Below are 24,436 nucleotides of genomic sequence, written 5' to 3' on the forward strand. Positions count from 1 at the left end.
ACGCGAAACTTTTATTTTTAAGTGCCTATAATGATTGAGAAATAATAATGTCAAATTGCAATTCGTCAGTTTACAACAAGGAGTATTTACAAATAATTTCTTAATAAGGAAAATATCAGCCTTTTCATTAACACACTTAAAAGCTTTATTTAGTCCAGTGGCACATAAGTAGAAGAATTACCGCATGGGGTGGATGAGCAAAAAAATAAATAAATAAATGTAACTGCCATATAAAATACTTTATTATTATTATTTTTTTTTTTTTACTTTGGACGTAAAATAACAAATTATAATAAAACCTATTATTAAATGTATTATTTATTTATTTATTTAAAATGTATTATGGTGCTTTTTATTGAAAAAGCAGCTTGACTCAGTTAAGTGTTTATACTTAAAAATCCATATTATTTATGGAAATCCTCAATATTCATTCCAAAGCACTGCTGCATTGGAGTTCCCTAGCCTTCCTTGAGCGAAACTTTTATTTTGAAGTGCATGATTGTACAGTCCGGAAGTGGAACTACAGTAAGTAAAAGTTTGACTCGGGTGCTGTTGCGCAACTACAGTCAGGTGCAGAGTTGCTTTGATACATTTTAAATAATTTCTAGCTGTGAAAATGGGTCGCAAGGTTACACTAGCGACTTGCTGCTTGAATCAGTGGGCTCTGGATTTTGAAGGGAACTTGTCAAGGATACTTAAAAGTAAGTTCCGACTCTTCATCTGCAATATATCACCAGTAATCCGTTACTAAAGTAACTTACTGCTACAGTTCTTATGATCTTAAAGTGACCTCGTCCTCATTTTTTATATCTACCTTTGTCTCCAAAACAGGTATTGAGATAGCCAAGCAGAAAGGAGCCAAGTACAGACTGGGACCAGAGCTAGAAATCTGGTAATATTGTAGATTTTTAACGAATGTGGGATGCATTTAAGTACAGATGAGAATAACGACACACTGTATTGGCTTATGCTCATGATGTATTTAATTAAAATTATTATTGTCATGTGCAAGCAAAGTATTTATTTTTTTAACTCAGCATAAAATACAGTAAACAAAGAAGTAATTCAGTAAAATGATGAGATACTGTTGTTTGCATCAGTGGCTACGGCTGTGCTGATCACTTCTACGAGTCAGACACACTTCTACACTGTTTCCAGGCTCTGAAGTCTCTACTGGAATCTCCTTTGACCCACGATATCATCTGTGATGTGGGAATGTAAGTAAAACATCAGGAAAAAGTCATTTCTTAATATGTTTTAAGATTTCTAATGCATTAAACTTCACTTTTTAAATGTGCTCCTTCCGCAGGCCTGTCATGCATCACAACGTTCGATATAACTGCAGAGTCATCTTCTTGAACAAGTATGATTTTACTACAGTACAGTAGTGTAAAGCATTTGCATTACTGCTGCTTTATGATTGTATCATTATGATAGCACAATAATATGCATTTATGTCTAAAGTTTTTATATCCGACAGAAAGATACTGTTAATCCGTCCTAAAATGCTCTTGGCTAATTACGGCAACAACAGGGAATTCCGATGGTTTTCACCTTGGAGTCGACCCAGGTATGCAAAGTATATATTTGTTAAATCTTTTCCCAGCAAAGTCAGCGATAAATCACAATGACATATTTGCAGACATATTGAGGAGTACTTCCTACCCAGAATGATCCAAGATGTGACAGGGCAGGTAAAGTATGCTTCCTCGTCACTTTAAAAATGAAATTTTCATGAAACTATGATTATTTAAAGGGATAGTTCACTTTGAAATTAAATTTTGGTATGTTTTAGCTTACCTCAAGGGCATCCAAGATGTAGGTGTCTTTTTTCCGCAGTAGTTTCAATTTTGATATTTTTAGGTCAAACCGTTCTTGTCTGTCAGTCCTATAATGCAGGTCTGTGGTCACTGTCTCAAAGAGCATGCACAGAGTCTAAATTAAACAATTCCCCATCGTCCAAATTAAACAATTCCCCATTGTAAGTACACATTGATGGCCTAAGACACGAAACGAGCGGTTTGTGTGAGAAAACGAACAGTATTTATATCGTTTTTACCTCTTCGTTTCAAGTGATCTGAGGGCGCGCGCGCATCCTGGTGTCTGTCGTGTGCGCAGACTGGTGCATAGATATATATACATACATACACTAGATGTCGCCTTGGCTACGGCAGTTCATTGGAATGAATGTCTTTAAGGCGACATCTAGTGTATGTATCTATGCACCAGTCTGCGTACACGTCACACACCAGGATGCGCGCGCGCCCTCAGATCACTTGGACGTGGCTGTGTATAAGAGGTAAAAACGATATAAATACTGTTCGTTTTCTCACACAAACCGCTCGTTTCGTGTCTTAGGCCATCAATGTGTACTTACGATGGGGAATTGTTTAATTTGGACGATGGGGAATTGTTTAATTTGGACTCTGTGCATGCTCTTTGAGACAGTGACCACAGACCTGCATTAAATGACTGACAGACAAGAACGGTTTGACCTAAAAATATCAAAATTGAAACTACTGTGGAAACAAAGACACCTACATCTTGGATGTCCTTGAGGTAAGCTAAAACATACCAAAATTTAATTTCAAAGTGAACTATCCCTTTAATATTTGCATGCATAAAATATAAATTGTATTAGGCATGTATAGTAATGTCAGCCGTCCTCATTGGTAGACCACAGTGCCGTTTGGAGACGGGGTGCTGTCCACCAAGGACACCTGCATAGGGAGTGAGATTTGTGCCGAGCTGTGGAACCCCAGGAGGTATTATTCTGCAAATACTACAGAGAGCCTAAGTCCCTCCCCTCCGCTTCCGGCTCATGGGACCTTATTTCGGAAAAAATATGTTTGGTAGTCAATGGCGAGAGACAACTTATCTTTTTATACTTTTTGTGCCCTGAATTACACATATGATGTTTGTCAATTTAAAAGATAATTATGAAAGTCAAGAAAGTCACAGTTTGTCATAAAACAGAAGAGTAACATTTAGTTTTATGTGAAAATCGCTCAATGAACTACATCTCTCGTCTCGCACTATGTACGTCACCGTTGCTCGTATGTGTGCAGTCTGGAACAAAACACTCAGGCATGACTGCGTAACGTTACGATTAATTAGAAAAGATTACAGACGTTAGCTTCAGTAAAGTTAGCGCTTCATTCATTGAGAGAAAAGGTCTGACGTCACATGTGTGCCTTTTGGGTTTGTGGTCTTTGTAATTACGTATTTTCACAGTCTTATACCTCAACAGTTTTACATCAAACTGTCTTGACTTTAAAATGTATCTTTTAAATTGACAAACATCATATGTGTAATTCAGGGCACAATTCAAACGAGATCAAAATATTTGTTGTCTCTCGCCATTGACTACCATAGACTACCAATACTGACTACCAGTATTTTTCCGAAATAAGGTCCCATGGTGGTCCACCGGAAGGGGAGGGACTTAGGCTCTCTATATGAATGGCAAATGAATCTCTATATGAATGGCAAATGAATAGGGATGCGCCGATATGAAAATTTAGGCCGATAGCGATAACCGATAATTCTTAATATTTGAGAGCCGATAACCGATATATTGGCAGATCAATCTAAATCTGAAATTTTAAATACATTTTGAGATCCTGATTACAAAAACAAAAGTCTCGCCTTTCAAAAGCCATGTCCCAAACACACAATTATAATGTTCTCATAATAATTTTATGTAACCTATATGACAGACTTGTGCTGCATGTTGCACTAAACACTAATTTTTTCTTTTTTGAAGTGATTTCAATCATATTTCAAGCGATTCAAAACCATCATGGCGAACTCATGGCATCTGAAGGAAACAATCCATTATTAATCGGCTTTAATATATTGGCCAAATTTTCTTTTCAGCCGATAACAATAACATTAAAAGTTACCATATTTCAGCCGATACCGATTTGGTGGCCGAGATTTCGTGCATCCCCTACAAATGAATATTCTTAATGAATTCTCACTGGGTTGTTCTTAAATGTGACCCTGGATCACAAAACCAGTCACATGTCGCACGGGTATATTTGTGGCAATAGCCAACAATACATTGTATGGGTCAAAATTATCGATTTTTCTTTTATGCCAAAAATCATTAGGATATTAAGTAAAGATCATGTTCCATGAAGATATTTAGTACATTTCCTACTGTAAATATATAAAACATTTATTTTTGTGAGTGAATGCAGCACAATCGCCAACATAAATTGACAACTTTAAAGGAGATTTTCTCAATGTTTCGATTTTTTGCACCCTCAGATTCCAGATTTTCAAATAGTTGTATCTCGACCAAATATTGTCCTATCCTGACAAACTATACATAAATGGAAAAGCTTATTGTGTATAAATCTCAATTTCAAAAAATGGACCCATGTGGTTTTGTGGTCCAGGGTCACAAATGTGTTTTATGATATGAAATAAAACAGTTTAGTTTCATAATTGCTTTAGAATGAGGAATTTAACATTTCTTTTACTTCTTTCTTTAGTCCACATGTTGACATGGGTTTAGATGGCATTGAGATTTTTACCAATTCCTCTGCAAGCTACCATGAGCTACGCAAGGCTGACCACAGGGTGAACTTGGTCAAATCTGCCACCACAAAGGTATATAGATCTACAGACACACATATATTCACATGTGTAATTCATGTGACACTGAAGACTGGAGTAATGGTGCAGACAATATTCAGCTTTGCATCACAGGAATAAATGACGTTTTAAAATATGTTACAACAGAAGCCAATTTATTTAAATTGTAATAATATTTCACAGTATTACTGTTTTTACTGTATTTTTGATCAAATAAATGAGATTGAGACTACTTTCAAAAACATTAAAAAACCTTAATGTTTCCAAACTTTTGATCAGTAATGTGTGTACAGGAAGCCAACTAAATTTCAAGTGGCCTTTGCAAAGACAAAGGTGACACTGAACTTTATATATTTCAGCTATTTTTTCAATTCGTGACGCTCACATGTTCTGAATATGTTTCAGAGCGGAGGGATTTATCTGTTTGCCAATCAGAAGGGCTGTGATGGAGACCGGCTGTACTACGATGGCTGTGCTATGATTGCCATTAATGGAGATATTGTTGCCAGAGGAGCGCAGTTCTCACTCGAGGATGTAGTAAGTGCTTGAATATTGAAAATCACCCAAGAGGCTTTGAGAAACATGCTAAACATTTCAGTTGGATGTTCTTCTGACTTGAAGGAGGTTGTCACGGCCACTCTCGATCTGGAAGATGTGCGCAGCTATCGAGGAGAGAGATGCCACCCACATATGGTGAGAGGACATTGAAAGACATGAGATTTTATTTTGTAAGTAACTTAATTAGCAATCACCATCACACACCTGCAAGACCAAATGAGTCAGATAAAAACAAAACAAAACAAAAAACAAGGAACTCCCGCATACTATCAATACTTGCAAATGAGTATCAAAATTGTATTTAGCAACGTTTCGGTCTCACGACCTTCATCAGGCATATTAGGGCTGGTCCGAATACAATTTTTTGAGCTTCGAAGCTTCGGTAGTAATGAACATCCAATATTCGAAGCTTCGGGGAGAGAGGGGGCTGAACATATTCTTCTCTCTAATAAAGGCAGGAATCTCTATGTGTCTGACTGTCCGTTTGCATTTGGATTATTTCGAGAACCTTTCATTCAATCGACTTCACACGGGAGTGCAGTGTTGCATTTGGTGCAATATAGATAGACATGTGAGACGCGACACGTTCAGAATTAATAAACTTTTAATAAACTACAGAACAACGCGAGCAGGAAGCGGCTCGCCTCACACGGGCAGGGCTTATATGCTCCGAGAACGGACACTGCACTAGTGATATTAAACACATCTTCCCCAAGAACAACACAAAGTAAATACACTCGCACGTAACACACACACACAGGTCTGTTAACTTAAGCAATACTTTTAATAAGGTAGTCTAATATTTTTCTGACTAACAAATTACTGACACAGTAAAGGGTAGATTTAAATAAAGAAAAACAAAATTGAAATAAAGAAAAAAACGAAATTTAAAAAGAAAAACTAAATTTAAATAAAGAAAAACTAAATTAAGTTAAATTAAAAACGAGATTAATTTAGATTGATAATAACGGGTAAAAAGCTTAATACATTTTGTTTCTATTATTCTATTTTCCACAATGTCAAAGCAACGCAGCTTAACCCAAAACACAAGCTCAGGCATGCACTTCTGTCCACACACACTCCGCTGTTCTCATGCACTTCTGTCCACACACACTCCGCTGTTCTCATGCACTTCTGTCCACACACACTCCGCTGTTCTCATGCACTTCTGTCCATACACACTCCGCTACACTCCGCTGTTCTCATGCACTTCTGTCCACACACACTCCGCTGTTCTCATGCACTTCTGTCCATACACACTCCGCTGTTCTCATGCACTTCTGTCCATACACACTCCGCTGTTCTCATGCACTTCTGTCCACACACACTCCGCTGTTCTCATGCACTTCTGTCCACACACACTCCGCTGTTCTCATGCACTTCTGTCCATACACACTCCGCTGTTCTCATGCACTTCTGTCCACACACACTCCGCTGTTCTCATGCACTTCTGTCCACACACACTCCGCTGTTCTCATGCACTTCTGTCCACACACACTCCGCTGTTCTCATGCACTTCTGTCCACACACACTCCGCTGTTCTCATGCACTTCTGTCCACACACACTCCGCTGTTCTCATGCACTTCTGTCCACACACACTCCGCTGTTCTCATGCACTTCTGTCCACACACACTCCGCTGTTCTCATGCACTTCTGTCCATACACACTCCGCTGTTCTCATGCACTTCTGTCCACACACACTCCGCTGTTCTCATGCACTTCTGTCCACACACACTCCGCTGTTCTCATGCACTTCTGTCCACACACAATTCCGCTGTTCTCATGCACTTCTGTCCACACACACTCCGCTGTTCTCATGCACTTCTGTCCATACACACTCCGCTGTTCTCATGCACTTCTGTCCATACACACTCCGCTGTTCTCATGCACTTCTGTCCACACACACTCCGCTGTTCTCATGCACTTCTGTCCATACACACTCCGCTGTTTTGTCCACACACACTCCGCTGTTCTCATGCACTTCTGTCCACACACACTCTGCTGTTCTCATGCACTTCTGTCCACACACACTCCGCTGTTCTCATGCACTTCTGTCCACACACACTCCGCTGTTCTCATGCACTTCTGTCCACACACACTCCGCTGTTCTCATGCACTTCTGTCCACACACACTCCGCTGTTCTCATGCACTTCTGTCCACACACACTCCGCTGTTCTCATGCACTTCTGTCCACACACACTCCGCTGTTCTCATGCACTTCTGTCCACACACACTCCGCTGTTCTCATGCACTTCTGTCCACACACACTCCGCTGTTCTCATGCACTTCTGTCCACACACACTCCGCTGTTCTCATGCACTTCTGTCCATACACACTCCGCTGTTCTCATGCACTTCTGTCCACACACACTCCGCTGTTCTCATGCACTTCTGTCCACACACACTCCGCTGTTCTCATGCACTTCTGTCCACACACAATTCCGCTGTTCTCATGCACTTCTGTCCACACACACTCCGCTGTTCTCATGCACTTCTGTCCATACACACTCCGCTGTTCTCATGCACTTCTGTCCATACACACTCCGCTGTTCTCATGCACTTCTGTCCACACACACTCCGCTGTTCTCATGCACTTCTGTCCACACACACTCCGCTGTTCTCATGCACTTCTGTCCACACACACTCCGCTGTTCTCATGCACTTCTGTCCACACACACTCCGCTGTTCTCATGCACTTCTGTCCACACACACTCCGCTGTTCTCATGCACTTCTGTCCATACACACTCCGCTGTTCTCATGCACTTCTGTCCACACACACTCCGCTGTTCTCATGCACTTCTGTCCACACACACTCCGCTGTTCTCATGCACTTCTGTCCACACACAATTCCGCTGTTCTCATGCACTTCTGTCCACACACACTCCGCTGTTCTCATGCACTTCTGTCCATACACACTCCGCTGTTCTCATGCACTTCTGTCCATACACACTCCGCTGTTCTCATGCACTTCTGTCCACACACACTCCGCTGTTCTCATGCACTTCTGTCCATACACACTCCGCTGTTCTCATGCACTTCTGTCCACACACAATTCCGCTGTTCTCATGCACTTCTGTCCACACACACTCCGCTGTTCTCATGCACTTCTGTCCACACACAATTCCGCTGTTCTCATGCACTTCTGTCCACACACACTCCGCTGTTCTCATGCACTTCTGTCCACACACACTCCGCTGTTCTCATGCACTTCTGTCCATACACACTCCGCTGTTCTCATGCACTTCTGTCCATACACACTCCGCTGTTCTCATGCACTTCTGTCCACACACAATTCCGCTGTTCTCATGCACTTCTGTCCACACACACTCCGCTGTTCTCATGCACTTCTGTCCACACACACTCCGCTGTTCTCATGCACTTCTGTCCATACACACTCCGCTGTTCTCATGCACTTCTGTCCATACACACTCCGCTGTTCTCATGCACTTCTGTCCACACACACTCCGCTGTTCTCATGCACTTCTGTCCATACACACTCCGCTGTTCTCATGCACTTCTGTCCACACACACTCCGCTGTTCTCATGCACTTCTGTCCATACACACTCCGCTGTTCTCATGCACTTCTGTCCACACACACTCCGCTGTTCTCATGCACTTCTGTCCACACACACTCTGCTGTTCTCATGCACTTCTGTCCACACACACTCCGCTGTTCTCATGCACTTCTGTCCACACACACTCCGCTGTTCTCATGCACTTCTGTCCACACACACTCCGCTGTTCTCATGCACTTCTGTCCACACACACTCCGCTGTTCTCATGCACTTCTGTCCACACACACTCCGCTGTTCTCATGCACTTCTGTCCACACACACTCCGCTGTTCTCATGCACTTCTGTCCACACACACTCCGCTGTTCTCATGCACTTCTGTCCACACACACTCCGCTGTTCTCATGCACTTCTGTCCACACACACTCCACTGTTCTCATGCACTTCTGTCCACACACACTCCGCTGTTCTCATGCACTTCTGTCCACACACACTCCGCTGTTCTCATGCACTTCTGTCCATACACACTCCGCTGTTCTCATGCACTTCTGTCCACACACACTCCGCTGTTCTCATGCACTTCTGTCCACACACACTCCGCTGTTCTCATGCACTTCTGTCCACACACACTCCGCTGTTCTCATGCACTTCTGTCCACACACACTCCGCTGTTCTGCACTCTAGCCAGAGAACACTCCCGTTGCAGGAACACTTTAGTAGGCCAAGAAGAAGCAAATATATTTATTAAGTATAACGAGGTTGGGTTCCTTCAACTGTCCATCCTATTAAAAATGGCTAGGCTATATAAGATAATTGTAAAAAAAGAGTATTGTATTTCGTCAGATTTTATAGTGTTGAACATATTCAAGCGCGAATGAGAACCGTTTTCGAGGGGGATGCCAGGTGTGCAAAAAAAAAAAAGAATATTCAAATGTCAAATTTTCAAATTGAATACCAACCCACCGAACGAATATTCGAATATTCGGGTCCAGCCCTAGGCATACTGTATATATATATATATATATAGTCATATATAGTCATGTGCCTGATGAAGGTTGTGAGACTGAAATGTTGCCTATATAATTTTGATACTCATTTGCAAGTATTGATAGTATGCAGGCGTTCCTTGTTTTTTTTTGTTTTTTTAAGTAACTTTTTCATGCTTCAAATATTTTTCTTACCGCACAGGAATATGAGCACAAAACGTATCAGAGGATGAAAACGGACTTCTGTCTGTCTGACTGTGATGACAGGTGTCTGCCCACGCACCGGCCTGTGGAGTGGATCTTCAACACCCCGGAAGAAGAGATCAGGTCACTTTTCACAGAGAAAAATGAACTTCAGTATATATGCATGAACAGTGGGGTGCAAAAGTCATGATATTTTTCGCCGATTACGTCATTTGGAGCCAGAGTCAAATATAAAGCCAAATAAGACGGTCCCGCCCACACTCCCACAAGCACAGCTGTCAATCATGATGTTACACCCTGTTTTTATAGCATCTATTCCTCTTGGAAAAACAAACACTTGAACATGCGTGTGTGTGAAAAGAACTACATGACAGAAACCATCTTTGGGAAAAAATGATTTGAAGTGTAATTGGATTTTTTAGTGTTTCTCGTCCCATTTGATTACATGAAGAGGATGCGGTTTATGACCTATAAATAATGCAGCCAGCCACCAGGAGGCGATTGAAAGATTTTGGCTTCACTTTTTCAGTATGTTTTCAGCACACTTGGTAGAAACGGATATGTTTTGCCGCTCTCTAGTGGAGCTGTACATTAATACCCCATCAAATCAAACAAAAAGAGTCCTGTGAACCCAATTATGACTTAAAGAGCAGCCAGTTCACCCAGAATTGCCATGTGGTTTAAATGAAATAACATGCCAAATTAGTGTTCTGGTCCAGAGAGACTATTTTTACTATAGAGGTTTAGGAGTACCTTGTGACACAAATTTATTCCATATCTGTTTAGAAACGAGGAGGAGAAACTGTGAGAAGTGTAAAACCCAAATATGAATCTATTTAAAACACTATACAGTAAACCAGGGGGCACATATATGTACTTTTTGGTGTTATAAATTGATAAAATTATATATTTTGGGTGTTATTTCAGCCTTGGTCCTGCCTGTTGGTTATGGGACTACTTAAGGAGGAGTGGACAGGTATGTTTTTTTTTATTCTATGATGCATGTTAATATGAATGTTTGTTATTTACTCTTTGTGCTTGTTTTGTCACCAATCTTCTTAGCTAATATTATTATTAACTTGTTTATGCTTTTGTCAGTGAATGTGAAGATACGTTAATGAGGTTTGTGTGTTTTGTTGTTTCCAGGCTGGCTTCCTTCTTCCTCTTAGTGGTGGTGTGGACAGTTCATCCACTGCTTGTATTGTGTACTCCATGTGTGTGCAGATCTGCCAAGCCGTCAAAGATGGCAGTAAGTCCAAAACACACACACACACACACACAATAGCTCTTCAAAACATAAGAACACATGATCTAGAGGCTTAAACGTGTGCACCATTCGTCTCAGATTCTCAGGTTCTGGACGATGTGCAGCGCGTGGTCAATGATTCGTCCTACAGGCCTGAGGACCCGCGAGAGCTGTGTGGACGCCTCTTTACCACATGTTACATGGCTAGTGAAAACTCTTCTGAGGACACGCGCAACAGAGCCAAAGATCTCGCTGCTCAGATCGGCAGGTCAGTGGATGACATGGCACACATTTGATTGATACACATAGATATATACAGTACTGTGCAAAAGTCTTAGGCATGTTAATATCCCCCCCCCGCCCCCCATACATTTCCAAACCTTCTTTTTGCCATTAATTGTAATAATCCAGTGAGATTTGTGTATGCACAAGGAGTCTGACAACAGCCGGTCTGATCTGATCTCAACATCATCGAGTCCGTCTGTGATTACATGAAGAAACAGAAGAAACTGAGACAGAAGAAATCCAGAAGAACTGCGGGAACGTCTCCGAGACGCTTGAAGAAACCTTCCTGCAAAGCTTCCTGAAAAACTATGCGCAAGTGTACCTGGACAAAAGCAGTTTTAAACGCAATGGGTCGTTACACCATATATTGATTTGAATTTGTGATTTTATTCTTGAAAGCATTCTCAATTTACAGCATTTTAACACAAGTGCCAGTGCTTTTCACAGTACTGTAGCTTTGCAGGAAGGTTTCTTCAAGCATCTCGGAGATGTTCCCGCAGTTCTTCTGGATTTAGTCTGTCTCAGTTTCTTCTGTTTCTTCATGTAATCACAGACGGACTCGATGATGGTGAGATCAGATCAGACCGGCTGTTGTCAGACTCCTTGTGCGTACACAAATCTCACTGGATTATTACAATTAATGGCAAAAAGAATGTTTGGAAATGTAAACTGATATTTCCTACTGACACACTACAGCAAAAGATATAAATAACTGACTTAAAACCATTTTTATTGGGGTATTAACATGCCTAAGACTTTTGCACAGTACTGTACATATACATATACATATACATATACATATACATATACATATACATATACATATACATATACATATACATATACATATACATACACTGCCAGTCAAAAGTTTGGAATAGTTAAGATTTTTTTATGTCTTTTTTTTATGTTTATTTTTTGAAGTCTCTTCTATGGAAGCTTGTTTCCAGCACAGAATAAAACATTTTAAAAGATGATTGTGACTTTTTATCTCACAACACTGTTGTTTATAAGTTTATAACTCACAATTTTGAGGGGAAAAGTCTTTTTCCTTAGAATTGGACTTTATAACACGCAATTGCGAGTTTATATCTCGCTATTCTGACCTCTTTTCTCCAGTCCAATTCTATGGAAAAAATGTTTTTTTTCCACAGAATTGCAAGTTTATATCTCACAATTCTGACTTTATAACACGCAAGTGCGACTTTATAACTTGCAACTGCGACTTAATATCATGCAATTCTGAGGTAAAAAATCAGAACTGCGAGATGTAAACTTGCAAAAAAGTATGAATTGTGACATAAAAGTTGAAATTACCTTTTTTATTTTTTATTCTGTGGCGGAAACAAGCTTCCATTCTCTTATGCACACCAAGGATGCATTTATTTGAGATATATATATCTTCTTAAGTATGCAATTTAATAGTAGTAATTTAAAAATGTATTATTGTGACATTAAGATTATATCTGTTCTCCTCTCAGCAATCACCTAAATATCAACATTGACATGGCAGTGAAAGGCATGCTGGGAATCTTCTCCGTGGTCACAGGGAAGTGGCCTCAGTTCCGAGCTAATGGAGGAAGTGCTAGAGAGAACCTGGCTCTTCAGAACGTCCAGGTACAGCACTCGTCGTAGACGCGGATGCTATTATTAAATGCATGATTCCTTTTATTAGGGACTTGTTGCCTATTTTCTGAACCGCATATATAATATATTTCAGTAAAAATGGTTTGGTTTACCGCCATTAAAGTAGAGCTGCACGAGTTTTTGCATGTTTTTGTTTAAAATAGAGATCAAGATTCTCACACAATTGACCGTTCGCAAAACCCCGCCTTAGAAAATAAAACAAAAATAACATGCAATTTACTAGAGGTTCTAACAAGATATGAATTGCTGCAATCTATTTAAACAAACATATATTATATTATATATATATATATATATATATATACATATATATATATATATATATATAAGGTTTGTGCAGGTTTTTATTTATTTTTTTATTTATTTTATTTGATTGGGACAGTTCATTTTAATGAACATAACATGGAGTACATGCATGTAAAAATGCCGGATTATAGCCAAAGGCTAATTTCCATCAGGTTGCTGAAGACGAGGGAACAGAATTTCAATGCAGCTGGTTTATTCACAAACTCAGGTTACAGGAAAATACAGGAACTCAGGAGAATACCAGGAACTCAGGAGAATACCAGGAACTCAGGAGAATACCAGGAACTCAGCAAAACACAACCATACAAAGACGAGAACCGACAAACACTGAGGGAAAACACAGGGCTTAAATACACTGGGGCTAACAGGATAATTAACAAGGTGATTGACAGGACACAGGTGAAAGACATGACTAATTAGAACATAGGAGAAACTAAGTAACAGGACTAAACCAAAAGCACAAAAGACAGGGGAAAACTAGATAACATAACTAAACCAAAACACAGAAACGTGACTATATATATATATATGTAAGGGATAATCCACGGCTAGCCATGCATTAAAGGATTTTAATGCACGACGTAGAGGCGAAGAACCACCCGACGCGAAGCGGAGTGCATTAAAATTCTTTAATGCATGGCTAGCCGTGGATTATCCCGTTTATACCTTGGTTATTTGCCAAGTTAAAAATAAGTTAAAGCTGTAACTGATGTTTACAGTGTAATTTTTTAACAGACGTGTAAAAATGACGGTTATTTCTTAAGTTAAGGCTCGTCAGTTCTTGCACTCCGTCCGCTTTAAATAAAGGTAACTTAGAGCCATCGGATTGCTTTTATTTGAATGAATTCACATTTATTTAAATTCATTATTAAAAGAGAGAGACAGAGAACTGAAGGAGAAGGAACAGAGAGAGAGAGAGAGAGAGAGAGAGAGAGAGAGAGAGAGAGAGATGCGTGCGCGAGTTACCTGTGTGCGTCTCTTCTTTAAAGTCTAGTAGCTAACGTCCCCTCTTTGCTTAAGCATATAGCTAACTTAATGATTCTTTAATGGATTTATTACAATTATTTATGAATGACAGGCAACACTGACAGTGACAAGGCAATCTTTATTTGAACTAATCATGTCATTTATTTGTTAATTCTTTGTGCCGCTTTTTGTCATTCAACGTCTTCTCCAAGTCTTCTATTTCGTCTTGTGCCTGGGCCCATTTCTCAGAGTTGCCATATTCACCATACAAATTAAACGATATGCAAAAATCATTCATTTAGCCTACCTAAATAAACGTTTTCATATGCGTCTCTCACTCTGCTTGCAAGTGTATCTGTTACTATTGTTACCAATGTAGCTGATTAATTTCGAACTGTAATCAAACTGCCTGGAACTACCTGTGCATTAAACGGTTTTACTGCACACCTTCCAGCCAATCAGAATCGAGTATTTAAACAGCCCATGGTATAAATATATATATATATATGTATGTATATACATACAGTGTTGGGGGAAAATTACTTTTAAAAGTAATGCTTTGCAATATTGTGTTATTCCCTAAAAAAGTAACTAATTGCATTACTTACAGTAGTTACTTTTTATGTAATGCGTTACATTACTTTTGCGTTACTTTTTCTCAGCTGGGCTGGGCTTGCTTATTTTGTTTTTTAATAATAACAAAAAATATTTTTGGCAAATGTAAAGGCCCTTTCACACCAGAAGTGAATTGAATAAGCCTCTGAAAGAAATGCAAATTCATGTCTGTACAGTAGAGGGCACAGTTAAAAAACAGCCTTTCAGCTGTGCTGCTATTCTGGATTAAAGAGGAATAGGATGCAGTTAAAGTTCAACATGCTTTAGCAATATAAAAATAAAAAAAGAGAAACACTAATGTGGTTTATCTAAAGTCATTTTTGCTTACTAGTATGGTTGAAGTGGATCATCGAAGGTCAGCAGCAAAGACATTGGTTAATAAAGTAAGATAAAATACATAAAGTATATTTGTGTTATTTAATATATTTAATTATTGCAGGTTTGCATAATATGCAGAGTTTGCATTTCACTGTTTATTAATTTTGAATAATTCTTTTTTTGCAAGTGATATGAGTAAATGCCTGCTCACATTTAGTCCAGAACTACAATAACCATCATGTTCACACATCGCACACACTTCACACATCTGTTCACACATCTGTACTTACGATTTCTCTTAACATAGGGACAGGAGAGCGTTCAGTCAATAAATGGAAAAACAAAGTAACTTGCATTACTTATTTGAAAAATTAACTCAGATATTTTGTTGCAAATTTAAAAGTAATTGAAAACTTGAAAAAAGTAATCTGATTACGTAACTCAAGTTACTTGTAAAGCGTTACATTTGAATTAATACATTTTGGCATCACAAAAGTGCGGGCTTGAGAAAGCAGTTTCTATGAAAGTGATACTTGTGCTGACTTTTTCAATATGCCGTTTGCTTGCATTGTAACACAACCACCACAATTTTCACAAAAAAAAAAGAATATTGCAGTTAGTCACCCCAAGAAAGCGCCAAATGACCTACAAATCTGCTGAGTTTCACTATTTCAAAGCATAAGTAACACAGTAACATAATTTTGCCAGTTTAACACATTCACACAAATATGATGCGTCACAGCTTTGAAAGATGAAAAGGTTTGCAAAGAAATGAATAGCTCTTTTGACTGATGAAGACTCTAGTCACATCAGTGGCCTAGACAATTATAAACAAGAGTATAGAAATATAAACATTTCAGTTCAATTCCAGTTTATTTAAATTGTTCTTTTCACAATAAAAGTTGTTATTGTTCCATAACAGCATTACAGACGTATTGACCAAGACAATGCTGAGTAGATAAAAAAAAAAATAGATTAAAAAATGCATGTATAATTTTGGGATTAATTTATTTCTTTATTTTTATCCAATTTTATTTACTGTCAAAAACTAGGCCCATCAAAAGAATCAAATAATCATGATTAGTGTCATGATATCTAACCTGTCTTTAGAAAGCTAAATTAAATGGTAACAATATAAAATTTGACAGATTTATTAAGAATTATTGCATTAATCATTAAATATCTTAACATAGTTTGACAGCCTCAAAAATAGTTTAAATAATTATCTTTTATTTGTTCATTTGTTTGTTTTATTTGTATGCATCCATGACTATAGTTGGTATCAAAATCTCTCTGGTCAGCAAAACATTAAATGTTTAAACGTCGGCATTTAACGTAAGTTGTGATAGTCTTTTCTTTTCTATTGTGAAGTATATCTGAGTGAAACGGCTTCTCGAACAAGGACAAATGTAGGGCGGGGCTTGATTATGTCCACTGGGAATTGATTGGATGAATGGATGGTTGTGGTTTGCTATTGGTGGATCTCCTGTGAGTGACAGGTTATAGCCCCGCCCTCGTCATCAGTGAAGAGAAGAGTTGCTGCAAGAGGGAGTGGAAGTTATTTTGATTAAAGATTACGATGAAACATGAGTTTAAAAAAAGATAAATGCACAGATAAATATTTTATTGTAAATACTGCATTATTCCATGAAAAGCAAGAATTGTGACTTTACATGATCCATTGATGATGAAATATTGTGTGAATTATGCAATAGATTAGGAATTTCATACCTTTCAGAGCTATTTCACATCTGCATTTTTACCTAAATAGCACATTGTTTTGAACCTGAAAGTATGCTGTAAATGCATGATGCATGTGTATGTGTGTATGTGTGTGTGTGTGTGTGTGTGTGTGTGTGTGTGTTTACTCCACTACAGGCTCGTGTCAGGATGATTTTGGCCTACCTCTTTGCCCAGCTCTGCCTGTGGGCTCAGGGAAAACCTGGTGGTCTCTTAGTTCTTGGTTCAGCAAACGTGGATGAGAGGTGTGGTATTTTTTCTTTTTTGTCTCTCAGCATCCCAATATCAATAAAAATGGAGATAACTTTAAAGAAAGCATTCTCTGACTTTTCAGTTTGACTGGATACTTCACAAAGTACGACTGCTCCAGCGCTGATATCAATCCAATTGGAGGTGTTAGTAAGATGGACCTGAAGTGCTTCCTGCAGTACTGTGTAAAACGCTTCCAGCTCACTGCCCTCGTAGGGTGTGTAATCTTTCCTTTTGTCCCACATTTGCTGATCAGGTCACTGATCTATAGTTCTGGCCTGGCGGACAACAAAATGAAGCTCCACCTGCCTAGATCTGCTATGGGAATTAATTGTCTATTTATGCAGCAGCAGCATATCTTACATGCTCACAGCACTGTGTCTGTCTTGTGTTTCACACTTTAAGGGCCCTATTTTAACGATCTGAAACGCAAGTAACTTTGTGGGCGGATCTCAGGCGCTGTTGCTATTATACCGGCGGGATAAATGACTCTTACGCCCGACGCAAATCTAAAATGGGTTGGTCTGAAGTAGCTACATTACTCATAGGTGTGGTTTGGGCGTAACGTGAAATAAACCAATCAGAGCGACATCTCACATTCCCTTTAAGAGCAGGCGCGCTTGTTCCATGGCGGATTGCTATTATAACGGCGGATTTGCCAGGAGCAGTTCACAGCTGAGGAGACCGACGTTCTCGTCAGGGCTGTAAAACACAGAGAAGTGACATTGTATGGGGATGGAGAAACACACCCAAATTAGCTTCTGTTAAACAGGCGTATAATAATTTGGGTAAATGTGTAAGCTAGATTTATGCCTATTTTTTCACATCTTCATGGACACAACAATGATTTCCCTCGTGTGGTAATATTTGTCCTTGTAATTATGTATGGTTTGCAAAAATGTCAACTGCTGCGTCTGTGTGTAGAGTAGAGAAGCAAAGTGTATGCGTGTTATGGCCAAGCATGCGCCCTTAAAATAGCATCTGAATAACGCGCCACTGACTTTAGACGAGGTTTTTCCTGGTCTGTGGCGGAATTGTTTTCTGGAACTGCAAAATTGCACCAGGGAACGTTTGCGCTGGAACACGCCTCCTCTTTTCGCTGAACCGCCCCCCGGAGCGCAAGTTCATTCCCTAATTTACCAACGTGTGTCTGTGGAGGGAAAAGTCCGCTGTGCGTCGGCCGGGGGCAAAATAGGAATGAAACATGAGTCAGTGTACAAAGTCAATTGCACTGGGTGCAAGATAGGGCCCTTTAAGTGTATATGAGCTTATAGCACAGTAGAAGCAGCTGATTCTGCTAGAACGTCAGGTTGCAGGACTTTGCGAGTCAGAAACCGCAACATGATCACATGTGCCCATCTTCTGTGCAGCATTTTAGATGCTCCACCAACTGCAGAGCTTGAGCCACTGACTGATGGCAAGGTGGTCCAGACCGATGAGGTAAACATCATCAGCCTCATTCACTAATACATTTATCAAGAAACGCCATGGAACATTTGCACAGATTGAATGTGTTTTTAAACAGTAAAATGTAGCACCTTCTGGGGAATAAAATTCAAAAGAAGCACATATTTACATCACTTATTTTTTATAAATATTCCCAATATGTTTGTGGCAAGGTTAACACACCAGACCCATGATGTTCTGGATGCCGCAAATGTGCTTTGTGTTACATGCATGAATTAAATTAAGAATGTTGGGTTGGAGATGCTTTTTATGTGTGTTTATGCCTATATGGCTTCCGCAAGCAATTTTTTCAGTGGCTTTCAAGAAGTGGTGGAGACAGAATCATTTGCCCCACCTGCAAATGACAACTATGTATATTGGTCAAATAGCAATTAAAAATATTTAGTTTGATACGTAACTTTTAATCAGTTTTATTTCAATGAAAAACAAAATATGACTGATATTAAGATGTTTCGGTAATATTTTACAAATTAAAGATCACATACAAACTATACATTTTTCACTTTTAGGTCAAATAAAAATATATTTATGCATTAATTAATACTATAAATACAATATATAATATCCTTGTTAGGAAATAAAAAAATGTATCCAGATTTGCTTAATGTCTGATATTTTTGCAAAGCACCATATGCTTACATGCTCTAATTGTCATCAGTCCGAACAAATTCATAATGTTTTGTTTATATGAACCCTAACCTTTGCAGTTCATTCACATTTTTGTTTACATGTGCATTTATGTATTTCGAACAAAACTTTAGTGCGTGCGTTGTGCCTAGTCCCCACTTTCAGAAACTGAAAAAAACATTAGCATAATAGTCATTTTGGCCTTAATGACACACCTAAAAGCAAAGCTGACAAATGTGCCAGAAGACTTTATTATTTCTCCTCCGCTGACCAGTTCGTAAGATGTAAATAAACATATGCAAGTTTGTAAGGAGTAAAATGTATGTAAACAGAGATTTTATTATATCATGTATAGGCCTAATGATCATATATAATTATATTATATACATTTATCATATATAAAAAGGCTCTGATAAACATGCATCACGGCAAAGGTATTTTTGTATCCGATTTAGAAGATAGTCATATTCAAGCATGTACATGCTTAGTTTTTTCTTATTGATTGTATTATTCCAGGTTCTATGGAAGCTTGTTTCCGCCACAGAATAAAACATAATTGCGACTTTTTTTACATCTCGCAATTCTGACTTTATTTCTCAGAATTGCGAGATAAAGTCAGAATTGCGAGATATAAAGTCAGAATTGCGTGAAATAAAGTCGCAATTGCGTCTTATAAAGTCATAATTTTTACTTTTTTTCTTGCAATTGCTACTATATCACGCAATTCTGACTTTATAACACATAATTGCAAGTTTATATCTCGCAATTGCAACTTTATTTCACGCAATTCTGACTTTATATCTCCCAATTGCGTATTATAAAGTCAGAATTGTGAGATATAAACATGCAATTCTGAGAAAAGTATATTTCTCGCAATTGCGAGTTTATATCTCATAATTCTGACTTTATAACACACAATTGCGACTTTATGTCACGCAATTCTGACTTTATAACCTGCAATTGCAATTTTATATCTCGTAATTCTGAAATAAAAAGTCAGAATTGTGAGATTAAAAAGTCGCAATTACCTTTTTTTATTTTTCACTCTGTGGCGGAAACAAGCTTCCATAATATGGCACTCCTTTTAATCCAATTAAAATTTCTTTTGGATCAGTTAAGATGTTTACATGAAGGCTTTTCAATCCGATCACTAACAGACTATTTGCATGTAAACCGCTATGTTTTAAAATCTATATAGGCATTTTGTTCCCTTGTCCTTATTTTTAATAGAGCATGTTTAGTCTGCTGCAAAGCCCTTATGTACTCTTTCCACCACTGTGTGCATGCCGACAGATTGTTTTACAGCACTGAGACCTCACTCATGTGGTTCTGTGTCCCTCTCCCACAGGCCGACATGGGAATGACCTACTCAGAGCTGTCTGTGATTGGCCGACTCAGGAAGATCTCCAAGTGTGGCCCGTACAGCATGTTTTGCAAGCTCATTCACTCATGGAAAGATACCTTCTCTCCCTCACAGGTCAAACATGCTCTAAACATCACTGTACTCAGATTAAAAAATACTTTTAAAAGCAGTAAATACTAATGTTTTATCAAGGCTATTTTAGGGGTATTGCTTTAGTAGGATAATTAAAGGGATAGTTCGCCCAAAGATGAAAATTCTGTCATTAATTACTCACCCTCATGTCGTTCCAAACCCGTAAGACTTTCGTTTATCTTCAGAACACAAATAAATATATTTTTGATGAAATCTGAGTCTCTCTGTCTCTCCATTGACAGTCTATGCAACTACCACTTTTAAAGCCCCGGAAAGGTAGTAAAAACATCATTAAATAATCCGAAACGATCGGTCATTTTCTAAAATATATATATATATATACTTTTTAACCACAAATGTCCGTCTTGTACCATCTCTGAGATGCGCCACGTATTACGTCATCACATTAGAAAATGACCGATCGTTTCGCTAGATAAGACTCTTATTTCTCGACTGGGATCGTGTCGAGACTTTGAAGCTGCATTGAGACGGACATTTGAACCTTCATTGAACATTGGAATAGTTGGTTGCCATTGAAGTCCATTCTGTGTAGAAAAATCCTGGAATGTTTTCCTCAAAAACCTTAATTTCTTTTCGACTGAAGAAAGAAAGACATGGATATCTTGGATGACATCGGGGTGAGTAAATTATCAGCAAAATTTTTTTTGAAAGTGAACTAATCCTTTAACCTCAATTTTATGAGGTGACTCGAGTGCTAAGTTTGTGCAACAAAAAAAACCCAACATAATTTACCACTTTATTTACAAAATATTAATCTCCAACACGTGTTCACATAACAACGTTCGCTCTTGCGGGCGCTCTCATGAAATACTACCTTTCTGGGGCTTGAAAGTGGTAGTTGTGTAGACTGTCAATTGAGGGACAGAAATATCATCAAAAAGATTTTCATTTGTGTTCTGAAGATGATTGAAAGTCTTACGGGTTTGGAACGACATGAGTGTGAGTAAACAATGACAGCATTTTCATTTTTGGGTGAACTATCCCTTTAAATGACCTAACTATCTGCTTTTTGTTGAACACTACATACTTTTTCTTTTTTTTGCAGGTGGCTACAAAAGTGAAACATTTCTTTAGGATGTACTCAATCAACAGACATAAGATGACAACAGTAACACCCTCTTATCATGCTGAAAACTACAGTCCAGATGACAACCGCTTTGACCTCCGTCCTTTCCTCTACAACACACAGTGGGCCTGGCAGTTCCGCTGCATCGACAATGAGGTCAGCAGTTCTGCACAACAGTGTGATCTAGTAGAGATGTTTGTCTGCATGTAGTGTTTCTGGTTATATAATCCACTCTTTATAATGTTGTATAGGTGGCTATGATGGAGTGATATGGAGGGCACAAGTACCAACTTTTATCAGAATCCATTGATCCTCGGTCCAAAGATTCATCTCGGCCACTGATGTGATCAGCAGAGTTTCTTTACACTTGCTCAGTCTCCTGTAGCGAATTGCTGTTCCATGTCTTAGAGTTATTTATATACTGTATGATACATTACATATGAAGATATTCACATGCTTTATGAATATCTTTATTGGCATCCATGGTTCAATAAAGAATGTTTAACATCCATGGAGCACAAAAGGTTCTTTATAGTGGAAAACTGTTCTTTAGATTATTAAAATGTTCTTTGAAACACTAAGAAATCATGGTTCTTTGTTAACTGAAAGGTTCTTTGGGGAACCAAAAAGGTCCTTCTATTTGAAACCCCACTTTGAGAACCAAAATGAGAAGTGAGAAGGGGAAATAAACTTAGTGCCAGATATCCTGTATCTTTCAGGCATTGACTCATTGGGATTCAAGGCAAATGACTAAATGACTGCAGCATTTTTTTTAATCAAGTAAGTACGCAGGTGTGCCAATTCAATAACGATTACTGGGTCATTCCTGGGTCATTGTGCTGTACCTCATGCATGTGGTGTAATATTAGAAGTACTTCTATAAAAAGGTGTAGCAGATTTCTAGAAATAGACTGTGGTAAAGCTCAGGCACTTAAGTTTAGTAAATTGTTGCTAGATTATCTGAAAAGTCACAAGAAAACCGGATGGACCGTAAACAGATAGTATATGAAGTCTTCGTTTACTCACCCTCATGTCGTTCCAAACTTGTATGACGTTCATTCTTTTGTGGAACACAAAATAAGATATTTTTATTTTGAAGAATGTTGGTCACAAACCGTTTTGCTTACCATTGACTTCCATTCGTATGACAAAACACAGACGTTTCTCAAAATATCTTCTCTGTCCCACAGAAGAACATTTTTGGGCGAACTATTCTTTTAACCTGAAGGTCATTTTTGAAATGGTGAACAAACATGTTTTAAAGTGAGACAACAAATACTTTAAATCATTGTTTGCTAATGCTACTATGTCTGTTATTGCAAACCCACTGGTTTTCCCAGCAAAACTGATGTAACTTCCTGGAGAATGATGTTGGAAGAGGCTTTTTGTGTAGATATTACAAAAGACTAATAAGATGGAAAGTGATATTGAGTACAAAAATGCCATATATTGATTACCAATTAAAACAATATCCCCTAGAAAACATCCTTTAAAGAATACAAATTTCATATTTTGTCCCAACATTTTAAAACACACGGCATGCAACGCAGATATTTGAAAGTTAAGTTAATTCACTGTTAAGGCATGAAGCACGAGGCGGATGTGGATGAGTTAGGGGTTTGAGAAGAAATGACTTCCTCTTTGTATGTGTGAAACGGTCTGAACTTCAGACACACACGTTAGTGCAGGTATCGCTCACACACACGCAGTGGTGCTGCTCGTTCACACACACACACACACACACACACACACACACACACACACACACACACACACACACACACACTCGCAGTGGTGTTGCACATTCACCCACAAGCGCACGCAGTGGTGGTGGTGCTTCTCTCTCTCTCTCTCTCTCTCTCTCTCTCTCTCTCTCTCTCTCTCTCACACACACACACACACACACAGTGTGCATTGCTTGTGGTGGAAACTCTTGAGTTTATTCAGAGTGAGTAATGTTATTCATCAGAGTAATGTTTCAGTGTGTAATACTGAATTGTTTCTGTCTTTGTTGGTGAGTTTCCATTTGCATTTACTGCCATTTTCCAGATGTTGTCATGGTTTTCCAGGCTCTTCTCCTTGCATTTGCTTTATAAATTCAGATATAACAATTCATTGTAAATGTAAAAGTCATCCATTTTATTATATTCTGTACTTAATAGTATTTTAAGCTTTATATGTTAAGTCACCACAAAATGCATTTTTTTTTTTCTGAATGTGATGTTATTTCCTGTTCAAGCAACGTGGGGGCAGAAATAAATACATTTGCATTTAAAATGAAGAATGTTGTTTACTTTGAGTGACTTTTTGATTCAAAACCATAATTAATTTCAGCCCTAAATGGTCTCTAAATTTAAAGGGGTAAGTAAAAAAGACAATTAACTGGCATAAAATCCTGCTGTACATAAAGCAAGATTGATTTTATATTGTTTCTATGTTGATTCAATGTTAAAGTGATTTCAATTGTATAAAAAAATACTTTGGAAGTCAATGGGGTACATCAACTGTTTGGTTAACGAC

General features: G+C 38.5%; 1 protein-coding gene across 2 annotated transcripts; it reads left to right on the forward strand.

Moving 5' to 3' along the window:
• Positions 1-505: 505 nt before the first annotated feature.
• nadsyn1 (NAD synthetase 1) lies at positions 506-24,189 on the forward strand. Of its 2 annotated transcripts, none has more exons than XM_079865359.1 (21): positions 506-701; positions 832-892; positions 1,101-1,217; positions 1,310-1,363; positions 1,481-1,570; positions 1,643-1,694; positions 2,677-2,765; positions 4,503-4,620; positions 5,011-5,142; positions 5,227-5,298; positions 9,867-9,991; positions 10,796-10,844; positions 11,015-11,117; positions 11,214-11,382; positions 12,881-13,016; positions 17,130-17,236; positions 17,326-17,457; positions 18,611-18,680; positions 20,683-20,811; positions 21,896-22,072; positions 22,168-24,189. In XM_079865359.1, exons 1-21 carry the CDS (start codon positions 617-619, stop codon positions 22,183-22,185), a joined length of 2,085 nt encoding a protein of 694 aa, XP_079721485.1. In that variant the 5' UTR covers positions 506-616; the 3' UTR covers positions 22,186-24,189. The 2 variants fall into 2 exon arrangements, with proteins under 2 accessions (XP_079721485.1, XP_079721486.1); XM_079865360.1 differs by having other exon boundaries at positions 517-701; positions 1,159-1,217.
• The last annotated feature ends 247 nt before the right edge of the window (positions 24,190-24,436 follow it).

This window comes from Squalius cephalus (assembly GCF_949319135.1).
Source record: "Squalius cephalus genome assembly, chromosome: 3".
Taxonomy (NCBI): domain Eukaryota; kingdom Metazoa; phylum Chordata; class Actinopteri; order Cypriniformes; family Leuciscidae; genus Squalius; species Squalius cephalus.

What these genes read in the sequence shown, in the direction of transcription:
- nadsyn1 (XM_079865359.1), top strand. Translation starts at nt 617, where the DNA reads ATGGGTCGCAAGGTTACACTAGCGACTTGCTGCTTGAATCAGTGGGCT. An exon ending in GAGCTGTGGAACCCCAGGAG is followed by an intron (nt 2,766 to 4,502) that starts GTATTATTCTGC and finishes TTCTTTCTTTAG; the next exon opens with TCCACATGTTGACATGGGTT. An exon ending in TCAGCAAACGTGGATGAGAG is followed by an intron (nt 17,237 to 17,325) that starts GTGTGGTATTTT and finishes CTGACTTTTCAG; the next exon opens with TTTGACTGGATACTTCACAA.